Source organism: Scomber scombrus, chromosome 7 (genome assembly GCF_963691925.1).
Source record: "Scomber scombrus chromosome 7, fScoSco1.1, whole genome shotgun sequence".
Lineage (NCBI taxonomy): Eukaryota > Metazoa > Chordata > Actinopteri > Scombriformes > Scombridae > Scomber > Scomber scombrus.
The window spans coordinates 26,469,879-26,491,884 of NC_084976.1; the positions used below are offsets into that span (position 1 = coordinate 26,469,879).

The 22,006-nt window shown below is 39.0% G+C and overlaps 1 protein-coding gene across 1 annotated transcript in view; it reads left to right on the forward strand.

Moving 5' to 3' along the window:
* The window catches only part of myom3 (myomesin 3), a 55,470-nt gene that overhangs the window by 16,049 nt on the left and 17,415 nt on the right, over window positions 1–22,006 (forward strand). The window contains exons 7-17 of the mRNA XM_062421704.1: window positions 2,651–2,695; window positions 5,118–5,258; window positions 5,361–5,522; window positions 7,505–7,646; window positions 10,332–10,531; window positions 12,001–12,054; window positions 14,482–14,609; window positions 18,029–18,212; window positions 18,761–18,935; window positions 19,144–19,265; window positions 20,157–20,344. Coding sequence (XP_062277688.1) covers window positions 2,651–2,695; window positions 5,118–5,258; window positions 5,361–5,522; window positions 7,505–7,646; window positions 10,332–10,531; window positions 12,001–12,054; window positions 14,482–14,609; window positions 18,029–18,212; window positions 18,761–18,935; window positions 19,144–19,265; window positions 20,157–20,344 — 1,541 coding nt within the window. The remainder of the gene's footprint in view (window positions 1–2,650; window positions 2,696–5,117; window positions 5,259–5,360; window positions 5,523–7,504; window positions 7,647–10,331; window positions 10,532–12,000; window positions 12,055–14,481; window positions 14,610–18,028; window positions 18,213–18,760; window positions 18,936–19,143; window positions 19,266–20,156; window positions 20,345–22,006) is intronic.

The following is a 22,006-nucleotide window of genomic DNA, read 5'->3' on the forward strand; positions in this document are numbered from 1 at the left end:
GTCATAAATGACTGAATTATATAGAACTGTGCACCTTTCATTTGAGTGTAAATTGTAATTGCTTAATATCCAGAAATATTAATTGACTTTGATCTGTTTTCTTAGTTTGTAGACAAACATTTATTGGAAATAAACACTGACTTGAATAATATCAAACCTATATTAAGGCAAGTTATGATATTTCACTTAGTTAAGCTCAAGTTGTGTAATCTTAAAACAGCATTAAACATCATAACGACTGGGTGAATCTTGGTAAACGAATAAAACAGGTTTCAAGTCTACTGAGCATTTAGCAGCAACCAGTCAGCAACCACTGACACCAAACCAGAAAGTAAATACTGACAATAATAATATCATCATGATTATCAGATGCTTTGTATGATTCTTGTAACGTTAACTCAGGTCCCTCAATAAGACTGCCTGATTAAATAAAAAATGAAATAAAACCGAAATAAAAATTATTTTCAGGAAACATACAAAAGCTGACAGATGCAGGTGGGCGCAATAGATACAGCAGGAAAGTATTAGAGAATTAAAATCAACAAATGCTGGACCATCAGTGGTGAGTCATGGCTCCTGGATGATAAAAAGGTAACATTATATTTTAGTGAGTCTTTGTCCTTACACCATGACAAATGAGCGCTTTAAACTTTTGCATATACGTCGGCAGGTGGTTTCGCTGTTGCTAGGCAACTGACAGCAATAACTGACTTTTCTCCCTTTTTGAAGAAGGACTAACGATTTTGTGTTTTCAATTTTTTTTTAAAGAAACAAAATAAAATAAGAGGTGCAATGACAGAAATAAAAGTGAAAAAACTTAATTCATTTACAAATAACTCCAACGACCAACATCTATTTAGTTTTTCAAACCTGACAATCCTACAATCGGATTTTGTTGGGGAAAATAAAGCCCTGACCTCTTTAAGTGACCAGTTTTCAACCTAATTTTAATTAAACTATCTAACTTACATATATAGCTATAAGTAGCATTAGTCTCATCCAGGTGAGAACCAAGCCCCGCCCCCCTTCAGTATGACAGGTGGTTTTGCTGTTGCTAGGTAACTGACAGTAATAATGGACTTAGCTTTGCTCCCTTTTCCAAGAAGAACTAACGATTTTGTGTTTTCAATAAAAACATGAAATTAAAAATAAGAGGTGTCATTACAGAAATTGAAGTACAACAATTTAATTAACTTACTAATAACTACAAAGACTAACATGTATTTAAATAGACATGTACCATATTGGTCCTATAATTAGATTTTGATGGGGGAAACAAACCGAGTAGACAGACCGAGTACATTGGCATACATCAGTGTTTGATCTTGTTTCTAATCACAATAAATTTCACATGCAGGAAGGATAAGATAAAAGTTTGTGAATTATTTTCTTTTGTTTTTTTTATTTTATTGTACATTTGTATGTAATAATAATTAGGTTAATGATATTCATGTGTATTTTGATATTTTACTTTGCATTATTATTGTGTTTTATCTCTTATAGGTGAGGTTTTAAGATAAGCCCATAGTGGGTTTCTACCTCACATGTGTTTTTTTATTTTATTTTACTATTTTTCTCTGACTTTTATTTTACAAATGTGCAAATAAACCAATAAGTTAGAAAGAGAAAAGGTTAAAAGGCCCATCCCTGCTCGCCCAAAAGAAAGTCACCTTACCATCCTCTCAGGGATACGGAAAAATAGTACAGACCCTCCACCTTTTTCTCAATTCTTTGATAAACAATTTGGTTAGCATCCTTTAAATTTGATTATCTGTGTTATCTTTTGTTTTTGTTTTTCAAAAAGTGAATTTCGGCTGATGTAGCTTAATCAGATTTTCAAGTTCTCCTATAATGAGATCAGCATTGGCTTCAAAAAACCTGTATCAGTCAGACTAAGATGAACATTTTCATTTTTCACTGTATTGTGCTGACGCTGTCTTGGCACATATCTACATATCTATCCATCTTAATGCCTCCAATCTTGTCAATGCTGAAGTCAAATTTATTTTATTTTTCATAAGAAGGACCAAAAAGGAATTACTGTCAAGCGTGGATGCTATTTCCTCTCTTTCAACAATGCACAGTGTAGTTTTCTATCCCCACGATCCTAGTTTCTATATAAAAGTGATATATGGAAGAGAATCAACATCAGACTAAAACGATCAAAAAACAGATCTCATCGCAGCTCTCATGCATAATGAATTAAAATGAGACTGTGGGTGCAGCGGTGACTGATAGTCAAACATCTACAGCGAGCATTATGACCATACAGGCTTCTTTTTTTCTTCCTCACCTTTTAAATGACACATCCTTTGTTGTAATGGCTTAGTGCCCGTCAGTGAGGTTCACTTACTTTTTATATCAATTAATGGTCAGAGCCTTAATGAGACACTTCAAGGCTTCTCTCCTTGTCATGTATATTTAACAGGCCTTCTTCTGTAGTTAAAAATTGGTTAAAGGGAATATTAGATGTGACATTGCCAGGTTGGATTTGTCTGCTGCTTTCTCTCTGTCTCTTTCTCTTTCAGTTTCACAATATCATGCTTTGTTTCTGTCTCCATCACCAATCCTGATCCGCCCTCCCTCATCTATCCAATCGGTCCTGCTCTGCTGCTCCACTGCTCTGCTGCTTTGCCATCCTGCGATTCAGCATATCAAGGAGCCGTGGCTGGTTCAGAGCTCTCACAGACCCCCGGTAAGTTTCACACCAGGGCCTAATGAAAAGTGTCCCCTTTCATTTTCTCCGCCACCCTTTGAAGTTCCTCTCCCCACCAGTAAACGAGAGAGGGCTTGGTGACTTTGAAGACGGTGGCACAACACTGCGTGCCGCTGTGGATGCCGCACCTCATAAAGAAAGATATGGATGGATTGAAAGGGACATTTTGTTTGTTTGTTTGTCATGGTAGTTTGTGTTTCTGTGTGGGTGTCCGTGTCCATTGATGTTTGGGTGTAAGTAAGTCTATTTGTGGGGTAGTCGCTGTAGGGACAGAGGGGACTTGCTTCCAATTGAGCAGCAACCGACCGTCATGTATATTTCATTCCAGGGACAGCAGGGAATTTATGCAGTTTTGCTTCAAGCTGTGGGAGCATCACATATTGGCTGTGGCACTCTTTGGCCTAGATTAGTCTCCACCATGTGTGGGGATCAGGACATGTTGAGCCTACACATGCCTAAAACAACCCATGTTTATATTCAGCGCTTGTGAATTATACTGTTGTCTCTCAGATGGTGGTTGGGTGGATGTATGGTTTAGATTTAAGCTATATAAACATGAATTTTCCCTTTAAAAGAACAGTTTCTTTTGTCAGTAAGTATTGTATCGATTGTAAACCAGCTTTTAAGCTCTTATTGCAGATTGGCTAAAAATCAAGTCTCAGTTACATAAAAACGTATATGTACCAACTTAGAGATTTTACATTGACCTTACATAACTTAAGTCAACTGATTTACAACCAAAAAAGTTACTGTAGATGAAGTGGTAGTGTACGGGACGACCCTCTAGTGTCCACTGAGGTGGCTGAAGTGCAGCCATGCCATCAAAATCCATGCATGTATAAGAAAACAGCTTTTGAATAACTGTCCACTGTAGTGACCACTGTGCCTGAAAGGGTTAAAGAGTAGAACAATTGGCTGAAGTAAAACATTTACAGAACAGATAAGAGCAAATCAATATAATGATACGTTTAATTTTAACTGCCTTTCTCATGACCTACGCACTTAACATACAGAAAAAATAACAAAATTGAATAAATCATGTTTTTTTATAAGGAAATATATATACATATACACCGATATACAGTGCCGCTAATCATGCAGGAATTACTTCTTCTACTGTACTTTGGTGGTTTAACCTTTGAGATCATCACTGAGTGGAAACCCACAGTTCTCAACTACACCCTCGCTTTTACAGAAGTGTTATGTGGGTGCTCGCCAATATGTTCCTCTCACACTGAGAAGTCAAGTAGCAATCATTTTGAATTAAGCTTTATCAGCATGCTTGCTTCAAATATGGGATGCCATTTTTATATAACTGATACTTGATTATATTAAACAGGGCAGATCATATTTTCCAACACAATTGCTCAATAAACAAAAGCACAACCGTGGTGAATTTATCATAATCATCAGTGTGCTGAGGGAGGCAGGGTCAGAGCGTTTGAATGATGGAGAAACAAAGATCCAAGCAGTGTGTTTTCATAAAGCTACACACATTCCTGTGATAGCCTGGACTACTAAGCAGAACAAGATCATTATAAGAAACACGTCACAGTGTCTCAGATTCATCCCTGACAATGAGATTTGACAAGACTTCATTCTGCACACACGTCTCTCACTTTCAGATTGTATTGCTTCAGTGCTTTGACAAGTGAGAGAAAGATGGTAGGTGAAGGAATAGCTTGTCGGGAATTGTTCACTTTCAAAAACAATTGTCACATCTTCGGCTTTTTCTGTCGCCTCCAGGGAACGCCTCTGCCGGCCGTCCTTTGTCTCTGTGCTGCCTTGGATGTAGCAAGAGGACTTTGTCTATCTGGTCGCTTTACTTAACTCAGACCCTCTGGTTTTTTTTGTTCATTTTCACTCTCTGCTATTAGTGAGAGAAACTGAGTAAGAGAGAGCTTCTTACTGCTAGCTTGCAGAGAATAACGAGAAACTGATGTATAGAGACATCGGAGTCTGTCTTTTTAAAACCAGGTTTAATATGGTGACAGCTGGGGAGATACTGGAATGAGCTTTCATTTTATTATCATCAGGAATCAGCTTTTTTCCCCCCCTGTTGCATCTTACCTCCCGCCTCCTGATTCCTCTCCTCCTCACCTGTCAAGATTCTTCCCTTTGTAGTAGTCCAAAAAAGGTCTGCACAAAATCCACCCAAAATTATGACTCTCTGGAGTATTATTATAGTCCAGTATTGCTTCGCCTGGCTTCACTTTTCACTATCAGTTTTCTTTTTCCTTTTTAGAGCATCAGTGATGAAAGTGTGTATTTATTCTGCAAATTCATCTGCCAGTTTTCCTGCTTTTTTTTTTTTTTTAATTTCTTTACCTTCCTTTTCTTTTGTGCCATCTCCTTTTATCTTAACTTATCTCTTCATCTTTGCTCACCTCCTCTCTCCTAGAGTTGCAGCTTGAGCCAGACGCACAGTTTGGCGCCGTCTTCCATCCAACGTGGGTGAAGGAGGGTGACAGCCTCACCTTACAGTGCACCTTCACCTCAGCTCTGCTGGCCTTCCAGCAGGATGTCGCCTGGTTCAGAGATGGTAAGTACTAAAAAAAAGATGCGTCATGTAAGCCCCACTTTTGACAATTTACATGACTACTTAAGAGTTTAAGTTAAAAGTGACTTTTTATTGATTTTCCAGGCATCCAGCTGCGTCAGTCCAGCATTGTGGACATAAAGACGACCAACAACATAGCATCCATGACTTTAAGGACTGTACACAAAGAGTATGAAGGCATTTACACTGCCCGATTGAAGACCTGGGATGGGACCCAGGAACACAGTGCCTTCGTCTATGTCAAAGGTGAGGACCAACATCAAATGTCTTTTTTTTAACCTGTATTCTGAAAAAATAATTAACATTTTATCATCTAGTTTTAACCACTTTGCTACTTGTGCACGCCTGGCTTACTGGTTTCACTAGTGATAGAAGATGCTGCTTCCTGACCTTATTTGGTGCATTTTAATATGAAATGTTGAGGACTCATGTAGTAGCAGTTGGTGGATGCCATGTCACGGCATTATATGGTCATCCAAGAATCTTCCCTATATATAACACCATTATCACGTGACGCACAGTTCTATACACGACGTGATGAAAACTGAGCAATTTCCATGACAACCCTGAAAAGCCCTGAAAAAAGCAAGTGAGTTGACCTTTTCAGATTGTTTTGTCAAAGTAAAGCGTGTTCTTTAATGCGGACCAGACTGTGAATACCAAATCTCAACGTGTGATGATATAATATAATACTGAGTTTATTTTCAAATGCTACAGTGACAGATACACTTGCGTTACAATAATTAATGGTTATGTTTTTTATATTCATATTTGATTTATAGGAGCAGGTGGTCACACAATATTTGCATCTCTGCTCTCGGACACTATGGCAGGCTTTTAAATAGCTGTCACATCAAATCACACAAGAAACTACTCAAATACTGAGCAGTTTCTCCAAACAGCCTGTCAGCCTGCTTCTCAAGTGATATATTTCATACTGAAATCAGTGTTTGAAAGAAAATAAAAAGACAAATGCTTAAGAGCGACCTTGAGACATTGGCATATAAAATACAAGTGGTTTTGAGGATGGAATTATCATTTGTTGTCCGAAGCTCGATAATTTGTGTTTTGACTCAAAACACGATTTGTATTCAGCAGATTTTTGTTTTACTTTCATTTCCTGTCAGCAAACTACTCTGATACATATGGGGAAATTGTTCCATCAATCAAGCTGCTCTGCAGTAGAGGGCTTGTTAACTTTGTTCAGTGAAACTATATATTATTCACAGCCTACTATTTTTCTCTCATACAATGTTTGCACTATGCAGAGTATACCTCCCACCTGACTCATCAAACATTTGAAATGTGTCTTGGCAGTTCTGCAAGGAGGCTTGTATTTCAATAGAATATCAATGCTCACTCATGTATAGACTGCACCTAAACTGCCACAGCATTAGTAATGTGTGCTGAATAATTCATGAGCTTAGTGTGCATATACACCAAAAATTACTTCACACCAAAAAAACATCACATGCAAATATTTCTTCAGCATACCTCCTTTAAAAGCTTGGCTCAGGTCTCTCTCTTATTAAGAGACGTATTTACAAGAGCTGGAGGTAATTAGTGAATCAGCGAACTTCACCGCATGTGGGTTCTCACCTTCATTTAGCTGTCATATTTGCATTACAAATAGAAGGTATAGGAGAGGGAAAAAAACAAATGAGAAAGCAGGAGGGAAGGGAGGGAGGGAGGGAGAGTGAGGATGCAAATTTAACACAGGGAAAAGATGCGCTTGATGTCGACTTGAGCCTTTTGTTGAAAAAAACAAAAAAAACATATTCCTAGCCTCAAGTAAAGGTTTGGGAGCATGTCACATCCTATCACTTCAATCCGCTTAGTATAATATCCTCATTTCCTTTCCTGCTTCTTTCTGTCTCATCACATCCACCGCCTGTGTTAATATAGTACATGTATAGCAACATAACATGTAGTGACCTTTTCCACCCTGTGCTTCCTCCTGCTTTTGTCATACTCTTTCAAATAGTATTATGTTTGAGCTACTTCTACAATTACACCTTTTCTGCATCACCTGATCTTATTTTTCCATTTTGTCTCCTCCTTTCTTCTTCCCTTCACTCTTTCTCATCATATGCCACAACTTACTTTTGCCCACTAACAATTTCTTGTTCATATCTCTCTAACTCCTCATCTAACTTATTTTCCAAGTTTCTACATCTCCTTCTCCAGTTTTTCTCCCCCATAACCGACTTTCTCCTCCTCATCCTCAGATGGGTCAGCTGCAGTGGTCGGAGGTCCTGCCTCTCCTCTAGCAGTCAAGGTTTCTGACGTTAACAAGGACTATGTCTTCCTTACATGGCAGCCGCCTAGTGCTGATGGAACCTCACGTGTGGAGGGTTATTATGTGGAGAGGTGATCAACATGACATCATTAGCTCAGTGTGACTACAGTCTTACAATAACAACCAAAACAGAAGCGTTTAACTGGTGACAGCTTTTGTAACATTTGGGAAATTATTGACAGCAAAATTGAAAATGATTATTTTAGTAATGAAACAAACAATAAAATACTTTGACACTTGCTCTCAAGTTTTGCAAAACTTAAAGTGGCATTAACACAGCAATGTTCAAGATCTCCAAAGCTTCTTACTACTAACATAACTCTCTAAGTCTCACATTTCTTCCTACATATAGATAATATAAGTAACAATCACCACTCATTTGTCATCATACACAGTCGCGTGCGGTGGTGTTTCAGTCAGGGCCAGCACCAAAATCCAACTCATACAGCCAACAGAGCAGCCGCACACATATAGGCCTATGTCCTACAATACATACACATTGCAAATCCAATGTAAGGCCACTATTATGCAACAGTACTTAATCAACACCAACATGACAGCTGATCAACATCCGCAACGCATCAAGATACCACTGTGCAGCATCGCCATCAGATCATCTTTCCTTAGGTCACTGCCCACTTTACAATGCACATACCATGTGACACAACATCAAAAACAGCACATACTGCTCTGCATCCTTAGAGGAAACTTCTAAATCACTTCAAAAATAAAATCAATTTCTATAACAGACACAAACCTGCTCCAAAAACGGTCCTAAATGTACTTCACAAAGAGAGAGAGAGAGAGATATTAGCCCAACAGCCGCGCCAATCTGGTCCAGAGAAAGTTAAAAAAAAAAAAAAAAAAACTAGCACTCACCGATTACTTGTAGATGAAATCCATCCTGCGATCCTTCATGATGAAAAAGGCACCCGAAGCAGGTCCGCAATCATATCTTTATCTACCGATCTTGCTGTTAAATCAACCGCCAGAATAACAGACAGTGCGTCATCACGCACCTGCCCATGGGCCAATCAGCCAAGCTCATTTGAATGATGACGCCCAGACCAGCACATAGGACGTTCTGTCAATAACACATCAACATTTGATTGGCTGATGATGCCGTCACTCAACGTTACGCACCCAATAGCAGCGTCCAGCTCGATCACAGGCTAGCAATGCAACTACTGCTGGCCCCAGCAAAGGAGCTGTGGTGCGTTTATAGGACATAGGAGATTTGAGCTCCACAAAATATAACCATTAGATACATTTCAGAATGACCTTTTAATTATGGAAAAAACAGTAAAAAACCCATTTTTGACAGGGCTAGCAGTGCTAGCCTTGCTGCCCCTGACTGCACACCACTGATCATACATAGAAAAAGGCATTTTAGTGCTTTTATATAGGCTATTAATTCTTATTTTTGAATGTCAAATAGATCAAATTATGGTTGGGTGGGACAAATGGGATTTCATTGTTAATAATAAACCATAGAGTATATTCAGCTATTCATTATGCCCGGCTTATTTAAATGCCGGGCAAATGGAGCTGAATCAGGGATTTTTGATGTATTTAGCATTTAATGTAGTCAGCATTCAGTTGAAACATAGATACAGAGGAAAATCAGGTAAAATGAGAGATTATTGATGAAAAGTTTAGACTGCATTTTGTTTGCCATTGCCGAGACTATGCAGCACAGAGATTATATCTTAATGTACATTAATTTAAACCCCATAAAATAGCTTATTTTAGAACATATTTACAGCAATTTCATATATTGCAAGTCAACAATAGACCTACAGTAAGACTTTACTGCTTGAACCTCATCTTTCTCAGTGTACTATGGTTGAGGAAATTAAATTAGGGCGGATAAAGTTGGTGGTGGTGGCGGCCAGTAGCAGAGTAATATCCATTTGGCAGAGTTCAGACGAGATGGATGGTATACATGGTAATTATCAGCCCTTAACACTATGTTAACATCCGAGTCACAGACTCCTGCAGGACTACAGGTGCTGCACATATCACAGACACCAATCAATCACGGTCATCTTGTACGCACGCGCGCGTGTGTGTGTGTGTGTGTGTGTGTGTGTGTCCTCATTCATTTGTGTATCAGTGTGTGCATGTTGTGTACAGTATGTTCTTGTTAATTAGTATTTAGTTATGTTTTTGTGTGTTTGTTTTTGCATATCTTCTGTATTCAGTGTAGAACATACAACTCCTGTGTGTTGTTGGTTATTGGGTGATGAAAGAAAAAAGACAAGACACCTCCCAGTTCCCTAGCAACACCCTTATGGTTCAAAAACTCCACTCTTTTCTGTCTTTGTTTACTGCCAATGACAAGAGTTTGTTATCAATGCATAATCTGCGCTCACACTCGCCCATTATTTTCACATGATGGTTTTTCTGGTAACAATTTTAGTTCTCAATGGGAGTATTTACTGACTTAGATGTGTTGTTGTGCTAAAATGCTTTACAATTGTTTTTAAAGTGTTAAACATCGCAGACTGCACATAATGTGATTCAAACATCAACCATTTGGTTCCTTGTTTACCTCTTTTTTCTTTCTTTCTTTCTGACATCATGTAAAATGACTAATACATAAGTGTTATCTCTGCAGAATTGATTTCTCTCTCTCTATCTATCTCTCTCTCTCTCTCTCTCTCTCTCTCTCTCTCTCTCTCTCTCTCTCTCTCTCTCTCTCTCTCTCTCTCTCTCTCTCTCTCTCTCTCTCTCTCTCTCTCTCTCTAACTCAGATTTGACCTCGGTCAGGGCCAGTGGGTGCGCTGCAATGAACATATTCAGAAAATGTGCTACTACCCGGTGTTTGGGCTCAACGAAGGAACCTTGTACCAGTTCAGGGTCCGGGCTGTCAATCAAGCTGGTGCAGGACGCCCCTCTAAGGCAACTGATCCTATTTTGACTGCAGATCCCCTGGAACACACCAGAAGCATGGGTAACACATCACAGACACTAACACACACAAAGCCAAAGCCCTGGCAAAATCTGGCAGTCAAATTTCTTCACAAAAGGCTTTGTGGAAAAAAAACGTAACCTCAGCAGTGCTGGAGCAGGTCACAAATGAAAAGAAAAAGAATATAAAGTGGTTCTTTCATGCCTTTGGTTCTGTTCGTTTGTGGTGTGAAACCAAAATGGAGGAACCATGTGGACCAACCACGTGATTTTGTGATAACAAATATGTGAATTTAGGAACTAAACTACTGTACCATTGAATGAGCTCATGAATTCTCAAGAAAGCAATCTATACATTTAGAGTTCTGTTACAGGTGGTGTAACAAGTACATATAAATACATGTGAAAAGCAAATAAAAACATAGGCGTGTCCTGTGTATCATAGCAGTTCCTCATTGCAAACTGAGATTTTAAAAATCAAACATTACGACCATGCAGAGAAGACACACGAATGAAGCAGAATCAAAGTTTGACTCCCCATCTGTGTCTGATGTCGAATTTAAAGAAAAAAGTTTATTATTCTTTGGTCAACACAAAAATGTGTGAATTTACAGTGAAAGTGTTGCAAGAGCAGTTTCATTGCTCTTTGGCATAGATTGTCCAACATCTCTGTAACTGTACTGGAGGGATAGATAAAAGATATTCCCTCATTTGGTGCTTTGATGATGAAGGTGGTGTTTTGTACGTCATCCAAAGTCTCACAAAGATGTTTATTCGGGTTGAGATCTTGGATTTCTCAGCTCATTTATTCAGGGTTTTCTTTCATTTGTCACCCAACTGCATTCACTACTACAAAGAGCATCAGCAATGTGTTAGCGACACAGTGCTGCTGTTAATTCGCCTCATCTGCCTCTGTTGCTGTGTCACACCTGCAAAGATATCACCACTACCAGCGGAAACAGATGTAGGTGCATAGATGTGGAGCTCATTTTTATACAGCCTGCAGGTTTCACAGTCGTTTCTGCGACAGCTTCTTAATAGCATGCTGGAGTGGAACATTTTGTTTCTTAAAAGATTACTTTTAAGGCATTTAGATTTAGTTAAATACTTACTATCCAGACAAGGGACACAAACGATTGAGAGGAGAGAGAATGAGATGTGACAGAGATGACCAAGCGTGGGTGTGTATGTGTGTGTGTGTGTGTGTGTGTGTGTGTGTGTGTAACAGGGAGGACAGATGGGCCCTGGTCAGATGCTGTGGATCATTAAACACAGATGAAGGACAGACAGAAGGTTGACTCGCCTCCGGCCTGCTCTCTATCCTTCCATGTCGCTCTCTCACCTCTTTGTGTCTCTCTCTTACTGGCTTTCTTACCAGTGACTGCTCCTCTACCATTAACACTAATACTGTTATCACGGGCCCTCATATAACTTCATTATGCTGATATCTCTTCCTTCTTTATACCTCCCTCCCTCAATCTATCTCTCTCTATTTCTCTCCTTCTTTCTCAGTGGTCAAAATAGACAGAGGAAGGACGATCACCATTACAAAAGATGAACTGGAAGGTGAGAATGCCGTATACTTATTTCAGTGTATAATTCTGTCATAAAAGGATGCCATTTGAGCCATTTGCACCCCAGATTTCAAATAGCAGATATATTTTAATGGCACACAGGGTGCCGGCTCCTCAATAGGTTGACTCAGGCTTGTGGCTTAATGCATCTTCATATTATATTTAACAATGAGCTGCAGTAATTGTATGGCTGAGGCGATGAGCATTTGTTCCATTTACAGTACTGTAGAAAATGAACAGTCCCTGGTGGTGTGCTGGTAAATGCACATAATGGCCCGAGGTAGTGTGAATGCCTGTGAAGAGGGCTGATAACCTTGGCAATTCGACTCACACACAGAGAGAGATAAAGGGAGAGGAGGAGGAATTTGTGTTTGAGGAGGCAACCAGAAAATAAACACAGCAGTGAGACTGCATTCATTCTACCAGTTTATCTTCTTCTTTAATAAGAGATTTAGAGTACAGTGTGTGTATACATTTGTGAAAGAGAAAGAGAGCGTGTGCATGCTCGTGCAGCTTTTGACAAAGAGCATAACAGAGATAAAGTCACTTTAAATCAAACATTTGGGATCCATCTTCAATTTTTAACTACACTAAAGGATGCAGTTCACATAGCCTCACACATACATACATTTAAAGGCTTTATTTGAATCCACCAGTTACATTACAGGTAAATTCAGTATTTGATGTCAATATATACAGATGTTACTCGTAGGTAGAGAAATCACAGCGAGTGCAACCGTAGAGCTCCATGAATATGTAGTTGTTGTTTGTGGACTAACCCACTGCTCAGACTTGTTTAAAGGCTGACAGTAGTGTTGTATGTTGCAACTGCTGCAATGATTAATCAATTACCAGAAAACTATTTTGATAATTGATTAGTCATTTCAATCTTATTTCAAGCAGAAATACCATCAATTCTCTAGTTCCAGCTTCTATTACTATGAAAAATGTATTTTTTTAAATAAAGCAATTAATGTCAGTTAATTTTATACAAAGTTTAGAAATCAATATTTGGTGTGACCATGCTTTGCCTTTAAAACCGCACTAAGTCTCCTCGGTACGCTTGCACACAGTTTTTAAAGCAGGCAGATTGTTCCAATCATCTTTGAGAAGTCGCCACAGTTCTTCTGTAGATTCAGACTCTCAGTTGTTTTCTATCTCTTCATGTAATCCCAGACTGACTTGATGTTGCTTGACCCCTTGTCCTTCTTCAAAGTGAAGATAGTTCTTTCAACTTCAACTTTATTATTATCTCGAAGGAAATTTGGTGTACAGCAGGCAAACACATCAGGTTACACAGAGACAAATAAACATTGACAACAACAAGCGTAATAAATTAAAATCCTGGAGTAAACCATCAGCTCAAGTAAAAATAAAGACACTCCTAACACATTTAACCAGAGACTGAAAAACCAAAGACGGCAACAGTACAAGATCTACTATTATGCACTACAAGTGAAATGCAAAATAAATTACATTCCAATTGAGTAAAATGCTGCGACTCTGGCTGTATGTTTGGAGTCATTATCATGCTGCAGAATACATTTCAGATGTCTCCCTGATGATGTTGCATAATGGGTAAGAATCTAAACATCTGAAGTGCCTAAAATAGTTGCACAGTACTGTGTGTATAGAAGTCAATTGAATATTTTAATACTGGACTGATGGTTGGACAAAACAAAGAAATCAAAGGCATCACTATCAGCTCTAATGGTTAACGCATTTTTATTATTTGTCAACATTTCACAGAATGAACAATGAATCGATTAAACAGGAAGATAATTAATCCATAATGAAAATAATCATTAGTTGCAGCCCTATATTTTAACATCCACAAACGCTGTTAGAGTCGACTCTAACCTAATAGTCACGGTTTCATTTCAGATCCAACGTGCTGAAGTATACACACACACACACACACACACACACACACACTCACAGGCTTGCTGTCTCCTCCAGATCAGCATCTCTCATTTCACTGCATTCTCTTTGCTCTCGGGTTCCTCTGATCCACGCTGCAGTACGGCTAAGTCTTGAGGGGCCACAAACAGTAACAATTGCAGAGAGACAGACCAGCACAAAAGCTGAGGACTTTCGACTAAATCTGTACACTCCCGTCATCTGCGAGTCAAGTGTGCTGACTCAAGCCCTCTCACTAAATGTATCTTTATGTATTAGGAATAGAGGTGAAACTGTGGCAGTGAGGTAAATCTCATCCATTTTGTGCTTGGCTCATATCCAGTAAACAAAGCATGAAATTTCCTGATGCATAGCAACGAAAAAGCAACGTCGCAGCCAGCAGTTTTTGTACACTTTCTTTCAGACTGACCTTGTTCAAACTTGTTTTCTTTGTCATCGTCGTTGTCCTCCTCCTCCTCCTCCTCCTCTTCCTCCTACTCCTCTTCTCTGTGATCCTCAGGTCAGATCAAAGTTCCCTTCCCTCCCACAAACGTCCATGCCTGTGAGGTGAGCGACACCTACGTGGTGCTGAGCTGGACCGAGCCTGAACCCAGAGGCAGGGAGCTGCTCACCTTCTACGTGGAGCGGGTCAGTCTTTACACACACACACACACACACACACACACACACACACACACACACACACACACACACACACACACACACACACACACACACACACACACACACACAGTCAAACACAAACGTTCACTTAACTGGAGTGCTGGGGACCTTTTTGTTGACAGTTATCTCTTATCCGTTCACCTAAACTCAACCCTGCTGCATCTTAAAGGACCCTACACAAAGTTGTAGCACTTCAGCTACAAATTAAATTCCTGCTGGCCATTTTTCAGCTCAAACTGTAAGTTTTTCCAATTGATTTTTCACCTCCCACGCTGTCTTTCGTTTTAGTTAAAGCCAGCTCAGTAAGAAATCATCCAGCAGAGAGTTGAAACTGGCTTGAATTAAGTAGTTCATCACACTTTTCTCTTTTTTTTTTGCTAAAGTTAAATTACTGTCAAGCAATAATGAAGTTTTGAACAGCAGGGAAGATTTTTAGAGCTCTTCCTTCATTTGAGGAAAAGTTGGCAGAATACAGTGAAACAAAGATGGATGATTTTAATGGTTTTTTGTAAATAAATGGTGTGTTCAAGGTATCTTATGTCTATATTTGATAGCCAACAGTAGAGAAATGGCAATGATGAGAGAGAAGAAGATAGAAGGGAAGGAATGACATGTAGCAAAAGTCCCTGGTTGATGTTCATGGCCAAAATGGTGAGCAGGATGGTGGGAATTTTTTTTTAGACTTTTTAAAACATGCCTGCATACCGTAAATGTTTGCTGATTTGTCCAGCAATATGTCAGTGATGGTTAACCCTAATCTATTGACGCTCATGTGAGGGATCACCTTAAGGAGTATTCACCAATGCCATTTTATAACATATCAATCAGGCTTTAGAAAAAAAACATAGCACCTCCGCAGCTGCACTGAATGTGGTAAATGACATTCCTGTTGCACCTGACAAGAAGCAACGTTGTGCGTCACTCTTCATTGATCTGTTCAAGGCTTTCGACACAGTTAATCATGATGCTTCAAAACTCAGGACTTGGAGCAAGCAGTCACACGGTTCTCAAACTACCTTAGTAGTTACCTTAGTATACTAGATATGATGGTCTATGTTCTGATATAGTATCTGTCTACCACAGGGCTTTGTATTAGGTTCACTTTTATTCACTATTTATATAAATAATATGGGTTAAAATGTGTTAGATACTAATTTTCATTTTTATGCTGATGACACTGTTATATACTATGTTTGTTGACTCTTGAACAAGCCATTTAATATTTGCAAAATGCTTCTATTGTTAGGTTATTAGCTCTTAAAAATACCTGAGTATTTTGATTGACTCACTTATAAGCAACATGTGTAGTACCTGTTGAAAAGGTAAGGCTAAAACTGGGTTTATATTTTTAAAATAAGTTATATTTTTATTTTAGATGTAGATGTCCAGCTTCTTCATTTGGTTGGCACAGCGTACCATGCTTCCTTGAGTTTCATTACCAATTGTGAAGCCCTTACTCACACTGTGGGTTACACTCCTGGGTAGGGTGGCCTGCTCTGGCCACCTGGGGTGGCGGCTGTGGCTCAGGAGGTAGAGCCAGTCGTCCACTAATCAGATGATCGGTGGTCTGGCTCCTCTACTCTGCATGTCGAAGTGTCCTTGGGCAAGATATCTGAACACCAAATTGCTCCCGAAGGCTGTGCCATTAGTGTGTGAGTGTGTGTAACAGAGTATTAGATTAGATCTCCTGATGAGCAGGTTGGCACCTTGCATGGCAGCCTCTTCAATCAGTGTATGAATATGTGTGTGAATGGGTGAATGTTGACATGCACTGTAAAGCACTTTGGTCTGAAGACTAGAAAGGCACTATATAAATGCGGTCCATTTACCATTTACCATAACTTACCATATGTATATAGACATATTAATGTTCTCTCATTCTCAATTCTAATCTCAATGGGACTCAACTAAAAAATAGAAATAAAATACCTTCACAGTCACTGAACACAAGAATCAATATTCTTGCATCATTAGTTCTCAGTCGCTTATATGGTTTGGCCAACCTAGTCCTGGAATGTGAGCCAAATTAACAACAGGCTCCTGACCACAGCACTAATTAAAGAGACAGGAGGAGGAAAACACACACACACTAAGACACACACAGTAAGACACACACACTTCTACCACTATGTTGTCAGTTTAACTGAGAATTTGTGGACTCATTAAAAGCAAGCAGACCTTGATGTTGCTCTTTTATGCCATGCACTTTGGCACAGGGGGTTTGATTTTCTTGCTTGCATAGTTGAAAGACTTTTTTACTTTCCAACTGACAAAGTAATGTTACTACCTGGAGTGAGATTTGAAGGTTTTGTGCAGTTTAACATTAGTTAAAACTGTAGCACATTCTGGTTTTGACTCATTAGGAAGCATTTCAGTGATGCATTCAAGATAATATTTGTAAAAAGGTGTCCACAATGAGACTCAAAGTTTAAAATGATGCCAAAATAATAAATGTTTACTTCCAACATATTAAAGTGTGGGAACTGACCCGTTTTTTTTACAGCAATAAAGGGCCTCGGCTCTCCAATATCAACCCAGACACCCAGCAGCTCCTAGCTTCAATAATCAGAAAACTGCCACAGGAAATAGATTTTCATTGGACTTTTATAAGTTACTGGGGTAATAAAACTGTCAAATCTGTCTAAGACACCTGAAATTACTAAAGTCGGCTGCCTTACTTCCGCCTATGTAATGAAGGGAACATATAAATATCCCTCTCGCCCTTGAGCAAGCGCTTTATAATCACTGATCTCTTTGACGTGCCCTTTTCTATTGTTTGGTTTCCCATCTCAAAACGGGGAGTTAGAGAAGGAAATAACGGTTCATCAGAGCAGGAAAACATTAAAGTAAATGTAAGTCATAAATGAGGGAAGGTTAGTACCATAACAAAAAACCCAAAATGATTAATCAACAAAGAGGAAGACAAGATGTGTCATTACTTTGCACAGTTGCACCTACATGTCTGCTTGTCTTTTGGACTCTGCATCTCCATGTCTTCTCTCAAGCTAAGATTAGAAAAGCCTCCATATTCTCTCTCTCTCTGTGCACATTTTCTGCATTTCCTGAATCTGACGATCTTTTCACTTCTCTGGCTGCACAACTCTCCCTATCACACAAAATTGCCAGTCTTTATTCTTCTATACCCCTTTGTCTGTACATTAAGTGGCTTGCTCCAAAATTATACAATCCTCAGTTAACTACACAATAAATTATGGTACGGAAATTGAATGAAATATGTGACTTTTTAAAGCAGTATTTGGCAGTCTGAGCCCCTCACTTTTGCAGATTGAAACTTCCAGCATATGTGAGGGATACTGAATAATGAGCATGTCCTCGAAACAGATAGTGCTTTTTTCCCCTTTCTAATACTGTACTTGGATCAGTCCCTGGCAGGGAAGAACAGCTGGGTACTGGCCAGTCTGGACATGGTGGTAAACTCTCCAAGGTTCCCAGTGTTTGACCTGGTGAAGGGCAAACAGTACTGCTTCAGAGTGCGCTCCGTCAACAAGTATGGTGTCAGTGAACCCTCTGAGCCGAGCGAGTTGATCTCCTTGGGAACTCCACAAGGTGAGAGAGCGTGTGCTATGTGATGGTACTCACTTATTACTCGACCTGTTGTAATGGTCAACTGCATTTTGTAGAGCTGGTTTCTAGCTCCACATTAGATGTATGTACTGTAGTTTTTATTATTGGAACTAACATTGGTGGAGTATTCACCTAACTTTGGGGGATGTTGTACAACGTGTCTGATCATCTTTCTACGATTAGTGGTTGTTGCATTATGATCATAAATGTGTCCTCAGTAAGTCCTCAGTAAGTCCTCAGTAAGTTAGTCCTCAAGTTTAAAGAGCATTGTGAGTTAATATAAAGCAACCTAAACCTATCCATCAGTGAATTAAGGTATATTTGTGTATCAGTGTCTGATACTGTGAGCATATCAGCTTCAGAAAAACAGATTTCATTTGGAACCACAGGTTAAGTTTCAGGACATCCGCAAGTGAGACTTCCTCATATTTTTTAATTCTATGTGAACAAAAGTCACAAATTTAGTTAATTCTCATGTGATCATTTCAGCTTAATTCTTGACTGATGACTTTTCATCTGATTTCCATCAGGTGCTCCAGCTCCGCCTGACTCTGTCATGGCCGTCAGAGACACAGACACCTCGGTGCTGCTTCAGTGGCGGGAGCCCAAAGACAAAAACGACATCCTGGGATATTACCTTTACTACAGTGAAGTCGGCAAACAAACCTGGGAGACTGTTAACAACAAACCCATCACTAAAAACAGGTAATAGGGATATATTTTAAACATATTTAGTTGCACTAGTTTTTTATCAAAAGTAGTAGATACAGTATTCTGAGTAAACCATATTTGCAGTATATTATCCCTCAGCTTGGCCAAATATGTCCAGTAATAACATGGAGTTGAAGTTGTAGCAGATGGCCAGGATGTGATTGATCTTTCAGTGTGTCTGAACTTCATCCCTCCTCCTCAGGTTCACGGTCCATGGTCTGAAGACTAAAAAGGAATATGTGTTTAGGGTGAAGTCTGTGAGTCGGGCAGGAAACAGCGTCTACTCAGATGAGTCTCAGCCAATCCTGGTCAAATCAGCCATTCGTAAGTGCAGCTGAGAGCCAGAATAATGGACAAAAAATGTGTTTTTTTCCAGCACAAATTTCAAATACTTTCTAATCATCGCTGATGCTTTTACAAAGTGAGACACATAATTGCTCCTGAAAAGTTCAAGTGTAGAAAACCTGACATTAAAATGTAGTATTTAAATGTTTAATCAATCAATCAGTTCACATTTGTTCAAGATTTTGTAGTTATTAGCTATTTGCAGAGCTCCACAGCATTTGAAGTAAACATCCAGACAAATAAATACAGTTCTTGATATTTTGCTGGTTAGATTCAGACCAAAACAGTTTTCTTGGAATTTATTGGCAATAAAGCTATTCTACCTTCTGCACCTAGTGCCTTGAGACCAACATCTGAAATATCAGTTTTGACTGGATCATAAAGTAAATTCAAGTAAAGTAAAAAAAACTTCCCAAACAGACTCAACAAAATAGATTTCAATTGTTGTGCTTGCTTTAAAGCCTGGTGGCGATATACCTGTTGAAGAACTTCTTACTTCCTGTGTTGCAGTCTCAGATAATATGCTCTCTGCAGCCTGCAGTAAAGTACAGTGATGACTCATTTTGCTTGCCTATCACTGCTTGAATATACTCAAATATGTTCTGCCAGTCAGCCATTACCTGGGGATAAATGGTTGAAGTCCAATTCCAATTTTCCAGAGAGAATAGAAGTTGAATATTTATTTCATTCTCATTTGAGAATGCTTAACATAAGCCTAGAGTTACAAATTTGCAACTCTGCTCTCGGTGGTTGTGGTAGGCCAGGGAGTTATTGGTATTTCTCAGTCTATTTAACGAGAATGGCTACCTGCTGAGATTCTCTCTCCTGTGTCCCATGATTAATTTTTTTAATTCTTTCTGTCTGGTCCAGATGTTCCTTCTGCTCCCTCTGCCATCGCCCTGTTGCTGTGCACTGGATCAGAAATGGTGTTGGGCTGGAGGGCACCCGCCTCTAACGGGGGAGCCCCTGTGCATGGATACTACCTGGACCAGAGGGAGAGGGGCATGGATACGTGGAGAGAAGTCAACAGCAAGCTTGTCAAAGAGAGGCAGATTAAGGTCGGTAAAGCTGAAGCATGATACACTTATGATTTGTGTAGCACTATTTTCCTTTGACAACATATACATGAAGCAAGATGTTTTACTTGTGAACATTCTGTATCCAGTATGCCCTACTCAGTGACACAGTGCAAGAACAGATTGTATATTTTGACTTTTAATGAGAATAAGGAAAAAGAACAACAATAAGGGCTGACTTTTCATATAGTTATACTAATATAATGTATCTCTCCAGTTAGCAGTTACCTCAAAATAATGGCAATATTGGCTAAAGCTCCCTCTTCCACATTGGCTGTGTCACTAGGCAACAAGCAGTGTCCATGGAGACCCAGAGGGAAGTTAAATCTTTAACCTGTCTATGGGAGATTACAGGTGCTCATTAATTAGACATTGTGCAAATGTGTTATGTGTGAGTGGTTGTTTTTAGCTCCTGGGAAAAACAAAGACAAAGCCAATTAGAAAGAAAATGCTTGTGCCACTGTATATCTACATGATCCCTACACATTGTGAGGAGCACAGTCTTGAGGTTTGGGGAACCCTCGCTCGAAGGAACCTTTTGGTGAGAACATGCAGCTCCACCTATTGGGCTAAATGAGCAGCTACACCAGCCTTACGTCCTCCAAACATGCTATGTCTTCTCCCAACATGATCTGATTTATGCTGTTTATGTAAATTAGAGTTAGAATACTGATTGTGCTGTGATTTTGTGCTCATCGTCCTCAAAGCATCCACAATTGTAGCTGCCAGGAAGAAATGTCACTAATCTTGCTTCATTAGAGGAAGAACAGGTGTGAACGCCTTGTTTTTTTTCGGTTTTTTTCGAGTACTACTGTATTTAAAATTAAGTAAAAGTACAGATATCAACAGCAAAATGTAATTAAAGTATAAATAGTAAAAGCACTCATTCTGATTTTTATATATTACATTTAAGATAGTTAATACTAATTAATCACTGCATTAGAAGCATTTTACTTTTTATTATTTGAATTACTTTATATACAGTTAAGCAGTGGTGGAAAGTAACTAAATACATTTACTGCTCGTTAAATCCTTTGTTGCACTACATCTGCTTCTTGTTTTAAGACTGACTTTAAAAAATGTGAATCCAAAAGTGTCTCTGCATTACATCATAAAATCATTATTACATTACATGATCATTAGATTTTGTGTCAATAATATTTCCTGTTTTTCTAGATACATTAGGCACAAGCAGAATTTCTTACTTTAAAGTAGAGAATAACTGCTGCAAAGATGCGTCAATAAATGATAAACTGTATTATCACAGCTCATGATGATTCACTTATTTTCTGCAAAATGCTAATAGATCGTTAAGCAGCTCATCTCACTGAATCCTGTCAGGCAAATTTTTGGCAAATGGTTTGGTCAAATAAAAGAAATATTTTCACACAAAAAAACATATATGCCTACTTTTATTTAAAACACCTCTAAAATCTGAGTGACTGAATCCATACTGAAGCTGTCAGAATCTCTGCTACCATTTTTAGCTGTGAAGTTTGTGGGCTTTGACATCGCACCCTAACAGGGAAGGCTCCTCAAATGGCATCTTTTTGGCAGTTGGCAGGAGGCTGGTGTGTAGAAACTGACTGGTCAGTGTGTTGAGCTTTACCATTTATGAAGTGTAGTGGTCAGGACATTCCCTGT